This window comes from Hemitrygon akajei, chromosome 5 (assembly GCF_048418815.1).
Source record: "Hemitrygon akajei chromosome 5, sHemAka1.3, whole genome shotgun sequence".
NCBI classification, from domain to species: Eukaryota; Metazoa; Chordata; class Chondrichthyes; order Myliobatiformes; family Dasyatidae; genus Hemitrygon; species Hemitrygon akajei.
The window spans coordinates 196,873,013-196,889,461 of NC_133128.1; the positions used below are offsets into that span (position 1 = coordinate 196,873,013).

Consider the following 16,449-nt stretch of genomic DNA (forward strand, 5'->3'; position numbering starts at 1 on the left):
TTGCGGGTAAATATAGGACCAATAGAAAATGACGCTGGAGATATTGTAATGAGAGATGCAGATATGGCAGAGGAATTGAATGAGCACTCTGCATCAGTCTTTACCGTGGAAGACATCTACAGTAAACTGGACAATCAAGAGTGTCAGGGAAGTGAAGCATATGCAGCTGAGAAGGTGCTCAGGAAGCTTAAGGGTCCATGGGGTGGATAAATCTCCAGAACCTGATGGAATGCACCCTCGGGTTCTGAAGGAAGTAGCTGAAGAGATTGGGGAGGCGTTAACAATGATCTTTCAAGAATTGATAGATTCTGGCATTGTACTGGATGACCGGAAAATTGCAAATGTTATTCCGCTATTTAAGAAGGGTGGGATGCAGCAGAAAGGAATCTATAGACCTGTTAGCCTGACATCAGTGGTTGGGAAGTTGTTGAAATCGATTGTTAGGAATGAGATTACGGAGTACTTGGAGGTACATGACAAGATAGGCCAAAGCCAGCATGGTTTCCTGAAAGGAAAATCCTGCCTGATAAACCTACTGCAATTCTTTGAGGAAGTTACAAGCAGGGTAGACAAAGGAGATACAGTAGACGTGATGTACTTGGATTTTCAGAAGGCCTTTGACAAGGTGCCACATATGAGGCTGCTTAGCAAAATAAGAACCCATGGAATTACAGTGGTGTTACTAGCATGGGTGGAGCATTGTCTGGCTGGCAGAAAACAGAGTAGGAATAAGCGGATCCTATTCTGGCTGGCTGCTGGTTACCAGTGGAGTTCCACAGGGGTCGGTGTTGGGACCGCTGCTTTTTACGATGTATGTCAATGACTTAAAAACATAGAAAACCTACAGCACAATACAGGCCCTTCAGCCCACAAGGTTGTGCCGAACATGTCCCTACCTTAGAAATTACTTGGCTTACCCATAGCCCTCTATTTTTCTAAACTCCATGTACCTATCCAAAAGTCTCTTAAAAGACCCTATCATATCCGCCTCCACCACCGTTGCCTGCAGCCCATTCCACGCACTCAGCACTCTCTGAGTAAAACAACTTACCCCTGACATCTCTGTACCTACCCCCGAGCACCTTAAACCTGTGTCCTTTTGTGGTAACCATTTCAGCCCTGGGTAAAAGCCTTTGACTATCCACACGAACAACGCCTCTCAACATCTTATACATCTCTATCAAGTCACCTCTCATCCTCCATCGCTCCAGGGAGAAAAGGCCAAGTTCACGCAACCTATCCTCATAAGACATGCTCCCCAATCTAGGCAACATCCTTGTAAATCTCCTCTGCATCCTTTCTATGGCTTCTACATCCTTCCTGTAGTGAGGTGACCAAAACTGAGCGCAGTACTCCAAGTGGGGTCTGACCAGGGTCCTATATAGCTGAAACATTACCTCTCGGCTCCTAAATTCAATTCCATCATATGGCTCCTTAACCACTGAGTCAACCTGTGCAGCTGCTTTGAGTGTCCTATGGACTTGGACCCCAAGATCCCTCTGATCCTCCACACTGCCAAGAGTCTTACCATTAATACTATATTCTGCCATCATATTTGACCTACCAAAATGAACCACTTCACACTTATCTGGGTTGAACTCCATCTACCACTTCTCAGTCCAGTTCCTATCGTTGTCCCGCTGTAACCTCTGACAGCCCTCCACACTATCCACAACACCTCCAACCTTAGTGTCATCAGCAAACTTACTAACCCATCCCTCCATTTCCTCATCAAGGTCATTTATAAAAATCACAAAGAGTAAGGGTCCCAGAACAGATCCTTGAGGCACACCACTGGTGACCGACCTCCATGCAGAATATGACCCGTCTACAACCACCCGTCTACAGCCTTAACCATATAACCATATAACAATCACAGCACGGAAACAGGCCATTCCGGCCCTCCTAGTCTGTGCCGAACTCTTAATCTCACCTAGTCCCACCTACCCGCACTCAGCCCATAACCCTCCACTCCTTTCCTATCCATATACCTATCCAATTTTACCTTAAATGACACCACTGAACTGGCCTCTACTACTTCTACAGGAAGCTCATTCCACACAGCTATCACTCTCTGAGTAAAGAAATACCCCCTCGTGTTTCCCTTAAACTTTTGCCCCCTAACTCTCAAATCATGTCCTCTCGTTTGAATCTCCCCTACTCTCAATGGAAACAGCCTATTCACGTCAACTCTATCTATCCCTCTCAACATTTTAAATACCTCGATCAAATCCCCCCTCAACCTTCTACGCTCCAATGAATAGAGACCTAACTTGTTCAACCTTTCTCTGTAACTTAAGTGCTGAAACCCTGGTAACATCCTAGTAAATCGTCTCTGCACTCTCTCTAATTTATTGATATCTTTCCTATAATTCGGTGACCAGAACTGTACACAATATTCCAAATTTGGCCTTACCAATGCCTTGTACAATTTTAACATTACATCCCAACTTCTGTACTCAATGCTCTGATTTATAAAGGCCAGCGTTCCAAAAGCCTTCTTCACCACCCTATCTACATGAGACTCCACCTTCAGGGAACTATGCACTGTTATTCCTAGATCTCTCTGTTCCACTGCATTCCTCAATGCCCTACCATTTACCCTGTATGTTCTATTTGGATTATTCCTGCCAAAATGTAGAACCTCACACTTCTCAGCATTAAACTCCATCTGCCAACGTTCAGCCCATTCTTCTAACCGGCATAAATCTCCCTGCAAGCTTTGAAAACCCACCTCATTATCCACAACACCTCCTACCTTAGTATCATCAGCATACTTACTAATCCAATTTACCACCCCATCATCCAGATCATTTATGTATATTACAAACAACATTGGGCCCAAAACAGATCCCTGAGGCACCCCGCTAGTCACCGGCCTCCATCCCGATAAACAATTATCCACCACTACTCTCTGGCATCTCCCATCTAGCCACTGTTGAATCCATTTTATTACTCCAGCATTAATACCTAACGACTGAACCTTCTTAACTAACCTTCCATGTGGAACTTTGTCAAAGGCCTTGCTGAAGTCCATATAGACTACATCCACTGCCTTACCCTCGTCAACATTCCTCGTAACTACTTCAAAAAATTCAATAAGGTTTGTCAAACATGACCTTCCACGCACAAATCCATGCTGGCTACTCCTAATCAGATCCTGTCTATCCAGATAATTATAAATACTATCTCTAAGAATACTTTCCATTAATTTACCCACCACTGATGTCAAACTGACAGGTCTATAATTGCCAGGCTTACTTCTAGAACCCTTTTTAAACAATGGAACCACATGAGCAATACGCCAATCCTCCGGCACAATCCCTGTTTCTAATGACATCTGAAAGATCTCCGTCAGAGCTCCTGCTATCTCTACACAAACTTCCCTCAAGGTCCTGGGGAATATCCGGTCAGGACCCGGAGATTTATCCACTTTTAAATTTCTTAAAAGCGCCAGTACTTCCACCTCTTTAATTGTCATAGGTTCCATAACTTCCTTACTTGTTTCCCACACCTTACACCATTCAATATCCTTCTCCTTAGTGAATACCGAAGAGAAGAAATCGTTCAAAATCTCTCCCATCTCCCTCGGCTCCACACATAGCTGACCACCCTGATTCTCTAAGGGACCAATTTTATCCCTCACTATCCTCTTGCTTTTAATATAACTGTAGAAGCCTTTCGGATTTACTTCCACCTTATTTGCCAAACCAAACTCGTAACTTCTTTTAGCTTTTCTAATCTCTTTCTTAAGTTTCCTTTTACATTCTTTATATTCCTCGAGCAATTCCTTTATTCCATGCTGCCTATATCTATTGTAGACATCCCTCTTTTTTCGAACCAAGTTTCTAATATCCCTTGAAAACCATGGCGCTTTCAAACCTTTAACCTTTCCTTTCAACCGAACAGGAACATAAAGATTCTGTACCCTCATAATTTCACCCTTAAATGACCTCCATTTCTCTATTACATCCTTCCCATAAAACAACTTGACCCATTCCACTCTCTCTAAATCCCTGCGCATCTCCTCAAAGTTAGCCTTTCTCCAATCAAAAATCTCAACTCTAGGTCCAGTCCTGTCCTTCTCCATAATTATATTGAAGCTAATGCTATTGTGATCACTGGACCCGAAGTGCTCCCCAACACATACATCTGTCAGCTGACCTATCGCATTCCCTAACAGGAGATCCAACACTGCCCCATCTCTAGTCGGTACTTCTATGTATTGTTGCAAAAAGCTATCCTGCACACATTTCACAAACTCTAAACCATCCAGCCCTTTTACAGAATGAGCTTCCCAATCTATGTGTGGAAAATTAAAATCTCCCACAATCACCACCTTGTGTTTACTACAAATATCTGCTATCTCCTTACACATTTGCTCTTCCAACTCACGCTCCCCATTAGGTGGCCTATAATACACTCCTATCAGTGTTACTACACCTTTCCCATTCCTCAATTCCACCCAAATAGCCTCCCTAGAGGAGCTCTGTAATCTATCCTTCCAAAGCACCGCCATAAGATTTTCTCGGACAAGCAATGCAACACCTCCTCCTCTGGCCCCTCCTACTCTATCACACCTGAAGCAACTAAATCCAGGAATATTTAGTTGCCAATCACACCCTTCCTGCAACCATGTTTCACTAATAGCTACAACATCATAATTCCAGGTATCAATCCACACTTTAAGCTCATCCACCTTTCTTACAATGCTCCTAGCATTAAAATAGATACATTTAAGATACTCTCCACCTCCTCCTCTCTTTTCATCCCTAGCAATGCATTCAAATTTATTATCCTTTTCTTTCTTCTCCCCTACAACTTCGGGCTGAGCGCATCCCTCCTCCATCACCTGCCTGTCCTCCCTCACACACGGTCTACTTACTTGCTCTACTGGTGAACTAACCTCCTCTCCCATAGTTTCCTCAAATTGATTTCCGCCCCCCCATCTTACTAGTTTAAAGTCTGCCCCGTAGCCCTAGCAAACCTCCCCGCTAGGATATTGGTCCCCCCAGGATTCAAGTGTAACCCGTCCTTCTTGAACAGGTCACGCCTGCCCCAGAAGAGGTCCCAATGATCCAGAAACTTGAATCCCTGCCCCCTGCTCCAATCCCTCAACCACGCATTCATCCTCCACCTAATTCCATTCCTACTCTCACTGTCGCGTGGCACAGGCAGTAATCCCGAGATTACTACCTTTGCGGTCCTTCTTCTTAACTGCCTTCCTAACTCCCTATACTCTCGTTTCAGGACCTCTTCCCCTTTCCTACCTATGTCATTGGTACCTACATGTACCACGACCTCTGGCTCCTCACCCTCCCACTTCAGGATATCTTGGACGCGATCAGAAACGTCCCGGACCCTGGCACCAGGGAGGCAAACTACCATCCGGGACTCCCGATCACCTCCACAGAACTGCCTGTCTGAACCCCTGACTATCAAGTCCCCTATTACTATGGTCCTCTTTCTTCTATCCCTACCCTTCTGAGCTACAGGGCCGTCCTCTGTGCCGGAGGCCCGGCCACTGTCACTTCCTCCAGGTACGCTGTCCCCCCCAACAGTACTCAAACATGAGTACTTATTGTCAAGGGGTACAGCCACTGGGGTACTCTCTAGTACCTGCCCCTTCCCCTTCCTGACCGTGACCCACCTATCTGCCTCCCGTGGCCCCGGAGTGACCACCTGCCTGTAACTCCTCTCTATCACCTCCTCACTCTCCCTGACCAGGCGAAGGTCATCGAGCTGCAGCTCCAGTTCCCTAATTCGGTCCCTCAGGAGCTGCAGTTCGGCGCACCTGGCGCAGATGTGGACGTCCGGGAGGCTCGGAGACTCCAGAATCTCCCACATCCGACACCGAGAACAACAAGCTGCCCTCACACTCATACTTCCCGAATAACTGAAAATAACAAGGAGAACTAAAAGATAAGCCTACTGTGCCCTCTTCAGCCTAAGCCCTCTGAGCCCAAGCCCTACACTCTGCTCCCGGCTCACTCCGCTGCCCACAAACGAAGCTGCCCGCTGCTTAAGGCTGCGTTCTTTTTATATCTTCCCTCCTTCCCAGGCCTCCTTCACGCGCCTGCGCAGTCCCGCCTCTCAGAACTCCGATCTGAGAAGCAATTTGAAAATGGCCGCCGCCGCACTTCTTCTCAAAGCCTCGCTGTCCTCTTCCAAAAGAGAACTGCCTCACTCCTTCTCTCCTTTTTATATCTTCCCTCCTTCCCAGGCCTCCTTCACGCGCCTGCGCAGTCCCGCCTCTCAGAACTCCGATCTGAGAAGCAATTTGAAAATGGCCGCCGCCGCACTTCTTCTCAAAGCCTCGCTGTCCTCTTCCAAAAGAGCCTTGCATGGGGTAACTTATCAAATGCCTTGCTGAAATCAATATACACTACATCTACTGCTCTTCCTTCATCAATATGTTTAGTCACATCTTGGACTACGGTATTAAGTGTTCAGGAAACAGAGAGCCCGCAGAGAGACAAATAGTTTAGGGGAATGGGCAAAGAAGTGGCAAATGAAATACGATGTTGGAAAGTGTATGGCCATGCACCTTGGTGGAAGAAATAAATGGGCAGATTATTATTTAGATGGGGAGGGAATTCAAAATACAGACATGCAAAGGGACTTGGGAGTCCTTGTGCAGGATACTTTAAAGGTTAACCTCCAGGTTGAGTCGGCAGTGAACAAGGCGAATGCAATGTTGGCATTCATTTCTAGAGATATAGAGTATTAGAGCAGGGATGTGATGTTGAGACCACACTTGGAGTATTGTGTGCAGTTTTGGGCTCCCTATTTTAGAAAGGATATATTAACATTGGATAGGGTTCAGAGAAGATTCACGAGAATGATTCCAGGAATGAAAGGGTTACCCTATGAGGAATGTCTGGCAGCTCTTGGGCAGTTTTCTCTGGAGTTCAGGAGAATGGGGGGGGGGGGGGGAATCTCATAGAAACATTCAAAATGTTAAAAGGCCTGAACAGATTAGATATAGCAAATTTATTTCCCATGGTTGGGGAGTCCAAGACAAGAGGGCATGACTTCAGGATTGAAAGGCATCCATTTAGAACAGAGATGTGGAGAAATTACTTTAGTCAGAGGCCAAGTCATTGGGTGTATTTAAGGCAAAGATAGATTGGTTCTTGATTAGCCAGGGCATCAAAGGGTATGGGGAGAAGGCAGGGGAGTGAGGATGACTGGAAGAATTGGATCAGCCCATGTTTGAATGGCGGAGTGGACTTGATGGTCCAAATGGCCTTCTTATATTCCTATATCTTATGGTAATTCTAACCCTGATCCCAGATCCCACTCAACCCATACACCTGCCTTATCACTATATACTTTGATGCCCTGACCAATCATGAAACTATCAACTTTTGCCTTAAATATACGCACGCATGTGGCATTCACTGCAGTCTATGGCAAAGCATTCCACAAATTCACCACTTTCTTGTTATAAAAATACCTCCTTACCTCCATTCTAAAGAGTTGCCCCTCAATTTTGAGGCTATGCCCTCTAGTTCTGGATACCCCCACCAGAGGAAACATCCTCTTCACATCCACCCTATCTAGTCCTTTCAATGTTCAGTGGGTTCCAATGAGATCCCCATGCATTCTTCTAAATTCCAGTGAGTACAGGCCCAAAGCTGCCAAACACTCTTCATATACTAAGCCCCTCATTCCTAGAACCATCATAGTAAATCTCCTCTGTTCAGCTTTACTGAGTGTGCCACTATGCATGGAGATGTCTGCTTTCAGCAGCAACTTGAATATAACAGGCTGATAGGAAGTCATTTTTCAAGAACACCAATGCAATTTATTATAAAAGGGGCACACAGAAATACAGGAGGAACTCAGCAGGGCAGTTAACAGCTATGGAAAAGAGTAAACAGTCAATGTTTCAGGTTGAGACCCTTCCTTTCCAGATCTCATGAAGGGTCTCCGCCTGGCCTCTTAGGTTCCTCCAGCATTTTGTGTGTGTTGCTTTGGATTTCCAGCATCTGCAGATTTTCTCACATTGCAAAAGGAAAATGGTTAATACCAAATGAAAAATACTTGAAATCTGGAAACTTGAAAGAAAAACAAAAATCAAAAATACTGTTAGGTACTCAAATAGTAGCAATTTCTTCTTAAATATTTGTGCATTTTTTTACAGATTGGTTAGGACAGAATGTTCCTCTGTCCCAGGGATTCTGTATTGTCATATCTTGGGGATTGTGCTCATGAGTGCCAAACAACATCAATATTCTTAAACTTACCACAGAAATAAGTCTACCCCTCAGTCTTTTCATGTGAATTTTCATTTCAATATTCATCTGCTTTCCTATGTATAGCTACTTGAGCTGATGAAATAGCTGTATTGGGATTCAGGAAGACTGACAGTGCAAGTGAACTCCCAGAAGCAACTCAATAATCAAGAGAATATATCATAACACATACAAAATGTTGGAGGAATTCAGTAGGTCAAGTAGCATCTATGGAAAAGAAGAAAGAGTCAAAATTTTGGCTATTACCCTTCACCAGTCCTGATGCTGCCTGACCTGCTGATTTCCTCCAGCATTTTCTATATGTTGCTCTGGATTTCCAGCATCTGCAGAATCTCTTGTGCCTAGAAGATATTGCAAGACAGGAATTGGGATAGGAAGCATCATGATTTACAAGTTGGTAGATATTCACGTGAGCATGATATTTGTCCTGGGATTGCAGGAATTGGTTCTTCTCCAAACTATGATGGTTCTTACCCTTCATAAATTCTAAATAACCTTAATGGTGTTTCATGTCCAGTTTCTAAACTGACAGCATCATTCTACATTTGTTTTTCACTTCTGGAAAACTTGATTAACTCGAAGACTCGTTATCATTATCAGGTAGCCACTATTCCAATCTTTTTGCTGACGTCTCCATACAGCAGAAAAAGAGAATGGAAAACATTAAACTGCTTACTTTGCTGAATATTAGTTTTTGTATCTTGTAAAGTATCCAGCGGTGTTTCACTTTTACTCTCACTTGCCTCCAATTGTGATCCTTGCGTTTCACCCCTAACTTCAGAATTGGCCATATTGTTAAGCCTTTCCTTGTTTCTGGTGGATGAATTTAATAAATTGCCTTTCCTTAGATGTACTGCATCCAGCTGTGTTCTATCCAGACATGTTGATGGATGTTGCTTTTGTCTATCGAGTTGCTTCCAAGGATTTGTCAAGGCAGTATTGGTGCTGTGAAACATCAACAATGGTTTTATCTTATATTTCTGATACCATATCTGAACAAACTTTGCTAAGCTACACAAATTACATGTAAAAATTACAGGCAATTGAGCAATTTTTAAAAAATTGACTAATTTGTTTAAAATCACCATACACTAACAATAGACTTCTCTTCCCCACTGGTTTTAACTGAAGTGCGTGTATCTATTATTGTTTATGTATCCATACATGTGGAGTGAAAGTCAAGGAATTAATTAACACATCTTGGCAAAGTGGATTATCTAATCAGTCAAGTCAAGTCACTTTTATTGTCATTTCGACCATAACTGCTGGTACAGTGCATAGTAAAAATGAGACAACGTTTTTCAGGACCATGGTGTTACATGACATAGTACAAAAACTAGACTGAACTACGTAAAAAAAAAACAACACAGAGAAAGCTACACTAGACTACAGACCTACACAGGGCTACATAAAGTGCACAAAAACAGTCCAGGCATTACAATAAATAATAAACAGGACAATAGGGCAAGGTGTCAGTCCAGGCTTCGGGTATTGCAATTCGGGCATAAGCAATTTCAAAAATTCTGTTTACCAATAGTGAGAAGTTTAATTCAGTCATTTGCAATGCCGATGGCCCAGTTGAACCGGGAACAAGAGAGGAGGCTACTCACTGATCCAATTCTGCTCCAATGTCTTATGGCCAAAAAACAATATAGAGGGGGAAATTAAGGCTATTGTTTTGTCTTGCATATAATTAAAAGATATCTATCTATATACCATTACTGTTACTATGAAAGGATTAAATATGAAATTGGTATAGTTTCAAATGAAAAAAATTCATTTTCTATTTGTAACTACAATGCATACTAAATGTTTTAAAATTTGCATAGTATATTAGAGAAAACTGATGTGAAGCATTATCTCTGCTTCTGTATAAAAAATGTTGTCTGATCTGCTGACAATTTCACTTATTTTTGTGCTTATGTTTCAGATTCCCAATAGTTGCAGGTTTGCTATGCAACCCTATGAAACGTGAGTCATGTATGTTGGTCCATCGGATTGTTTTGTGATGCTACTGATGTTGTGGAATATATTGATGAAATGTAAGTCACGTCCTTCGGTCCATCGGATTGTTTTGGGATGCTACTGATGTTGTGGAATATATTGATAAAATGTAAGTCACGTCCTTCGGTCCATCGGATTGTTTTGGGATGCTACTGATGTTGTGGAATATATTGATGAAATGAAAGTCATGCCCATCAGTCCATCAGATTGTCTTGTGATGCTACTGATGTGGCATATGCCTGCCAAATAAGAACAAACATCCCTAACATGCTACAGAACTCTGAATAAACTGGTTTGTCATTAAAGCGGTTTCACATTAAATAAGTCAGATATTATAATTCAGCAAGCCTGCAGTTCTAAACACTTTCATATCACTGCTAAATAATAGCTTTTTGTGAAACATAGAACTTGCATCATTGTTTTTAACTGAGCCACATGGATCACATTTTATTTTAGGTATATACTTCAGATTTCTGGAAGTTTCAATTTCTATAACATCTGCTAAAAATCAGTAGTCTTACCTATTTGATTCCAGCTTGTTACAAACAGAAATCATCTCTTCTAATATACTTTTTCCAGAGTGGAAACAATGCATCATTTCTCCCCTAAAAGATGGATATTATTTCAGAGTTCCGAAAGAGGTGGCTGAAGAGATTGTGAGGCGTTAGTAATGATCTTTCAAGGATCACTAGTTTCTGGAATGGTTCCAGAAGACTGGAAAATTGCAAATGTCACTTTATTCTTCAAGAAGAGAGAGGGGCAAAAGAAAAGAAACTATCAGCCAATTTGTTCTCAGTGGTTGGGAAGATGTTGAAGTCGACTAGTATGGATATGGTCTCAGGGTACTTGGAGGCATATGATAAAATATGTTGTAGTCAACATGGTTTCCTCCAGGGAATTATTGCCTGACAAGTCTGTCGCAATTCTTCGAAGTAACAAGCAGGATAGACAAAGAAGAATCAGTTGAGGTTGTGTACTTGGACTGTCAGAAGGCCTCTGACAAGGTGCCATATATGAAGCTGCTTAACAAGCTATGAGCCCATGGTATTACAGGAAAGGGTCTTGTATGGATAAAGCAGTGGTTAATTGATAGGAGGCAAAGAGTAGGAATAAAGGGAGCCTTTTCTGACTGGCTGCCGATGACTATTCTGGAATCTGTATTGGGATCATTTCCTTTTATGTTACATATCAATGATTTGGATGATGGAATTGTTTGCTTTGTTGCAAAGTTTGAAAATGATTTGAAGATAGGTGGAGGGGCAGGTAGTTCTGAGGAAGTAGGGAGGCTTCAGAAGGACTTCGACAGATGAGGGGAATAGACAAAGAAATAGCAGATGAAATACAGTCTTGGTAAGTGGTGTATAGTCAATCACTGAAATGAAAGAGTTGACTGTTTTCTAAATGGAGAGAAAATACAAATAAGTGAGGTGCAAAGGGACTTGTGAGTCCCTGTGCAGGATTCCCAAAAAGTTAATTTGAAGATTGAGTCTGGTAAATGCTATTTAGCATTCATTGCAAGAGGACAAAAATATAAAAGCAAAGATGTAATGTTGAAACTTTTTAAAGCATTGGTGAGGCCTTATTTAGAATATTGTGAGAAGATTTGGGTACCTTATCATCAAAAGGATGTGCTGAAACTGAAGAACGTTCTAAGGAGGGTCATGAAAATGATTCTAGGATTGAATGTCTGAGCGTTTGATGGCTCTGGGCCTATATTCACTAGAATTCAGAAGAATGAGGAGTGATCTCATTGAAACCTATCAAAAGGTGAAAAGCCTCGATAAAGCAGATGTGGAGAGTTTGCTTCCTATGGTGAGCCATTCGAAGACCATTGGACTCAGCCTCAGAGTAGAGGAGTGTCCTTCTAGAAAGGAGATGAAGAGAAACTTCTTGAAGAGGAGAGTTGTGAATCTATGGAATTCTTTGCTACAGGCATCTGTGGAGGTCAAGTCTTTATGTATATTTAAGACAGAGGTTGATAGATTCTTGATTGATCAGGGCATTACGGAATATCGGGAGAAAGTAGGAGATAGGGACTGAGAGGAAAACTGGATTAGCCATGATGAAATGGCAGTGCAGACTTGATGGGCCAAATGGCCTAATTCTGCTCCTATATCTTATGATCTATACAAGACCATAAGATTACAAGATATAGGAGCCAAATTAGGCTATTTGGCTAAAAAAAGAACCAGTGTTCTTTTCCAATTAATTCTGACCAACTCCTCCCTCATGTCTCTGTAATTCCCTTTACTTCACTGTAATACTAAACATATCTGACTTTAGCTTCTCCTTCTCAAATGTCAGGGTGAATTCGATGTTATTATGATTGCTTCCCCTTTTACCTTTCTTTTAACTTAAGCTCTCTAGTCAATTCTGGTTCATTACACATCACCCAATCCAAAATAGCTGATTCACTAGAGGGCCCAACTATGAGCTGCTCTAAAAAGCGGCCTTGTAGGTATTCTAGAAATTCCCCCTCTTGGAGACCAGCACCAACCTGATTTTTCCAATCTACCCCCCCCCCCCCCCCCCATGCGTTTTCTGTCTTCCATTATAATTTGCAGGCCACATCCTTACTACCGTTTGGGGCTCTGTATACAGCTCCCATCGGGGTCTTTTTACCATAAGTCCATAAGATATAGGAACAGAAGTAAATCATTCAGCCCATTAAGTCTGCTCCGCCATTCAATCATGGGCTGATCCAATTCTTCCATTCATCCCCATTTCCCTGCCTTCTCCCCATACCCTTTGATGCCCTGGCTAATCAAGAACCTATCTATCTCTGCCTTAAATGCACCCAATAACTTGGCCTCCACAGCCACTCGTGGCAACAAATTCCACAGATTTACCACCCTCTGACTAAAGTAACCTCTCTGCATCTCAATTCTAAAAGGACGTCCTTCAATCCTGAAGTCGTGCCCTCTTGTCCTAGAATCCCCTACCATGGGAAATAACTTTGCCATATCTAATCTGTTCAGGCCTGTTAACATTCGGAATGTTTCTATGAGATCCCCCCTCATTCTCCTGAACTCCACGGAATACAGCCCAAGAGCTGCCAGACGTTCCTCATAGGGTAACCCTTTCATTCCTGGAATCATTCGCATGAATCTTCTCTAAAACCTCACCAATGTCAGTATATCCTTTCTAAAATAAGGAGCCCAAACTGCACACAATTCTCCAAGTGTGGTCTCACAAGTGCCTTATACAGCCTCAACATCACATCCCTGCTCCTATATTCTATACCTCTAGAAATGAATGCCAACATTGCACTCACCTTCTTCATAACCGACTCAACCTAGAGGTTAGACTTTAGGGTATCTTGCACAAGAACTCCCAAGTCCCTTTGCATCTCTGCATTTTGAATTCTCTCCCATCTAAATAATAGTCTGCCTGTTTATTTCTTCCACCAAAGTGCATGACCATACACCTTCCAACATTGTATTTCATTTGCCACTTCTTTGTTCAGCTGTAATACTGACTCTTCTGATTTTCCCTTCTCCCTCTCAAATTGTAGATTAAAACTTATCATATTATGGTCACTACCACCTAATGGCTCCTTTACCTCGAGTTCCCTTATCAAATCCGGTTCATTACACAATACTAGATCTAGAATTGCCTTCTCCCTGGTAGGCTCCAGTACAAGCTGCTCTAAGAATCCATCTCAGAGGTACTCCACAAACTCCGTTTCTTGGGGTCTAGTACCAACCTGATTTTCCCAGTCTACCTGCATGTTGAAATCCCCCATTACAACCGTAGTATTACCTTTGCGACATGCTAATTTTAGCTCTTGATTCAACTTGCACCCTATATCCAGGCTACTATTTGGGGGGCCTGTAGATAACTCCCACTAGGGTCTTTTAGCCTTTACAATTTCTCAGTTCTATCCATACTGACTCTACATCTCCTGATTCGATATCACCCCTCGCAAGGGTCTGAATTTCATTCCTCACCAGCAGAGCCACCCCACCCCCTCTGCCCACCTGTCTGTCCTTCCGATAGGATGTATGGCCTTGAATATTCATTTCCCAGCCCTGGTCCTCTTGCAGCCGTGTCTCTGTTATTCCTACAACATCATACTTACCAACTTCCAACTGAGCTTCAAGCTCATCCACTTTATTTCTTATACTTCATGCATTCATATATAATACTTTTAATCCATTACTCCTCTCACTTCTCACATCAGTCCCTATTGCACTTAGCCATACTCTCCGATTCCTTCCTGAGCTTTCTGCCCCGTCAATTCTGTTGTCTTTCTTAACTTTTCTTATTCTCTCTTTCCCTTTAACTCCATCCTTATATTTCCAGTTCGTCTCCTCCCCCCCACTTATTAGTTTAAACACACCCGAGTAGCAGTGGCAAACCTGCCTGCCAGAGTGCTGGTTCCCCGCCTGTTAAGGTGCAACCCGTCCCTTTTGTACAATTCATCCTTACCCAAAACAGATCCCAGTGGTCTAAGAATCTAAAACCCTGCTTGCCGCACCAGCTCCTCAGCCACACATTTAGATCCCATATCTCCCTGTTCCTGCCCTCACCAGCACGAGGATCTGGAAGCAAACCAGAGATAACCACCCTGGGAGGTCCTACTTTTCAGCCTTCTTCCGAGCACATGGCATGGGTAGCATCCGTGAGATCACATCTCTGGAGGGTCTCCCCTTTAACTTAGCAATAACTCCCTGAACTCCCTGTGCACATAGAGGCACCCTGCTACGTGCCTCTGGTGAAGAGTAAACCTGCAACCTCGAGGACAGTGAGGAAATGGTTGGGGGAGGCTTATGAGGCACTCCAGGGTTGTTTTGAGGTGACAGACTGGCAGGCACTCTGTGAGCCACATGGAGAGGACATTGATGGGCTCACAGAGTGCGTCACTGGTTACATCAACTTCTGCGTGGACTGCAATGTTCCGGCAAGAACTGTCCTTTGTTATTCAAATAACAAGCCATGGGTAACAAAGGACATTAAGGACATCCTGAATGCTAAAAGGTCGGCGTTTAGAGATGGAAATGAGGAGGAGCTGAGGACAATACAGAGGGACCTGAAAGCCAAGAGCAGGGAGGCTAAAGACAGGTATAGGAGGAAACTTGAGTGGAAACTCCAGCAGAACAACATGAGAGAGGTCTGGAGTGGGATGAGGGCCATCACTGGGTTCTAGCAAACTAGCACCAGAGGAGCTGAAAGCAGTGGTGGACAGGGCCAACAAACTTAACCTGTTCTATATAGACAATAGACAGTAGGTGCAGGAGTGGGCCATTCGGCCCTTCTAGCCAGCACCGCCATTCACTGTGATCATGGCTGATCACGCACAATCAGTACCCCGTTCCTGCCCTCTCCCCATATCCCTTGACCCCGCTATCTATAAGAGCTCTATCTAACTCTCTCTTGAATGCATCCAGAGACTTGGCCTCCACTGCCTTATGGGGCAGAGCATTCCACATATCCACCACTCTCTGGGTGAAAAAGTTTTTCCGCATCTCTGTTCTAAATGGTCTACCCCTTATTCTTAAACTGTGGCCTCTAGTTCTGGACTCACCCATCAGTGAGAACATGCTTCCTGCCTCCAGCGTGTCCAATCCCTTAATAATCTTATATGTTTCAATCAGATCCCCTCTCATCCTTCTAAATTCCAGTGTATACAAGCCCAGTTGCTCCAATCTTTCAACATATGACAGTCCTGCCATTCCGGGAATTAACCTTGTGAACCTGCGCTGCACTCCCTCGAAAGCAAGAATGTCCTTCCTCAAATTTGGAGACCAAAACTGCACACAATACTCCAGGTGGGGTCTCACCAGGGCCCTGTACAGCTGCAGAAGGACCTCTTTTCTCCTATACTCAATTCCTCTTGTTATAAAGGCCAGCATGCCATTAGCTTTCTTCACTGCCTGCTGTACCTGCATGCTTGCTTTCATTGACTGATGTACAAGAACACCTAGATCTCGTTGTACTTCCCCTTTTCCTAACTTGACTCCATTTAGATAGTAATCTGCCTTCCTGTTCTTGCCACCAAAATGGATAACCTCACATTTATCCACATTAAACTGCATCTGCCATACACTTGCCCACTCACCCAACCTGTCCAAGTCACCCTGCATTCTCATAACATCCTCCTGACATTTCACACTGCCACCCAGCTTTGTGTCATCGGCAAATTTACTAATGTTACTTTTAATCCCTTCATCTAAATCATTAA

At 43.3% G+C, this 16,449-nt stretch overlaps 2 protein-coding genes across 2 annotated transcripts in view; one reads left to right on the forward strand and one right to left on the reverse strand.

Moving 5' to 3' along the window:
- ccnt2a (cyclin T2a) overlaps window positions 1-10,311 on the forward strand; it is a 132,603-nt gene extending 122,292 nt beyond the window's left edge. The window contains exon 10 of the mRNA XM_073047610.1: window positions 10,192-10,311. Within this exon, the coding sequence (XP_072903711.1) occupies window positions 10,192-10,202 (11 nt within the window). The 3' untranslated portion in view covers window positions 10,203-10,311. The remainder of the gene's footprint in view (window positions 1-10,191) is intronic.
- Window positions 1-16,449, reverse strand: part of map3k19 (mitogen-activated protein kinase kinase kinase 19) — a 62,587-nt gene that overhangs the window by 40,289 nt on the left and 5,849 nt on the right. The window contains exon 2 of the mRNA XM_073047606.1: window positions 8,938-9,206. Coding sequence (XP_072903707.1) covers window positions 8,938-9,052 — 115 coding nt within the window. The 5' untranslated portion in view covers window positions 9,053-9,206. The remainder of the gene's footprint in view (window positions 1-8,937; window positions 9,207-16,449) is intronic.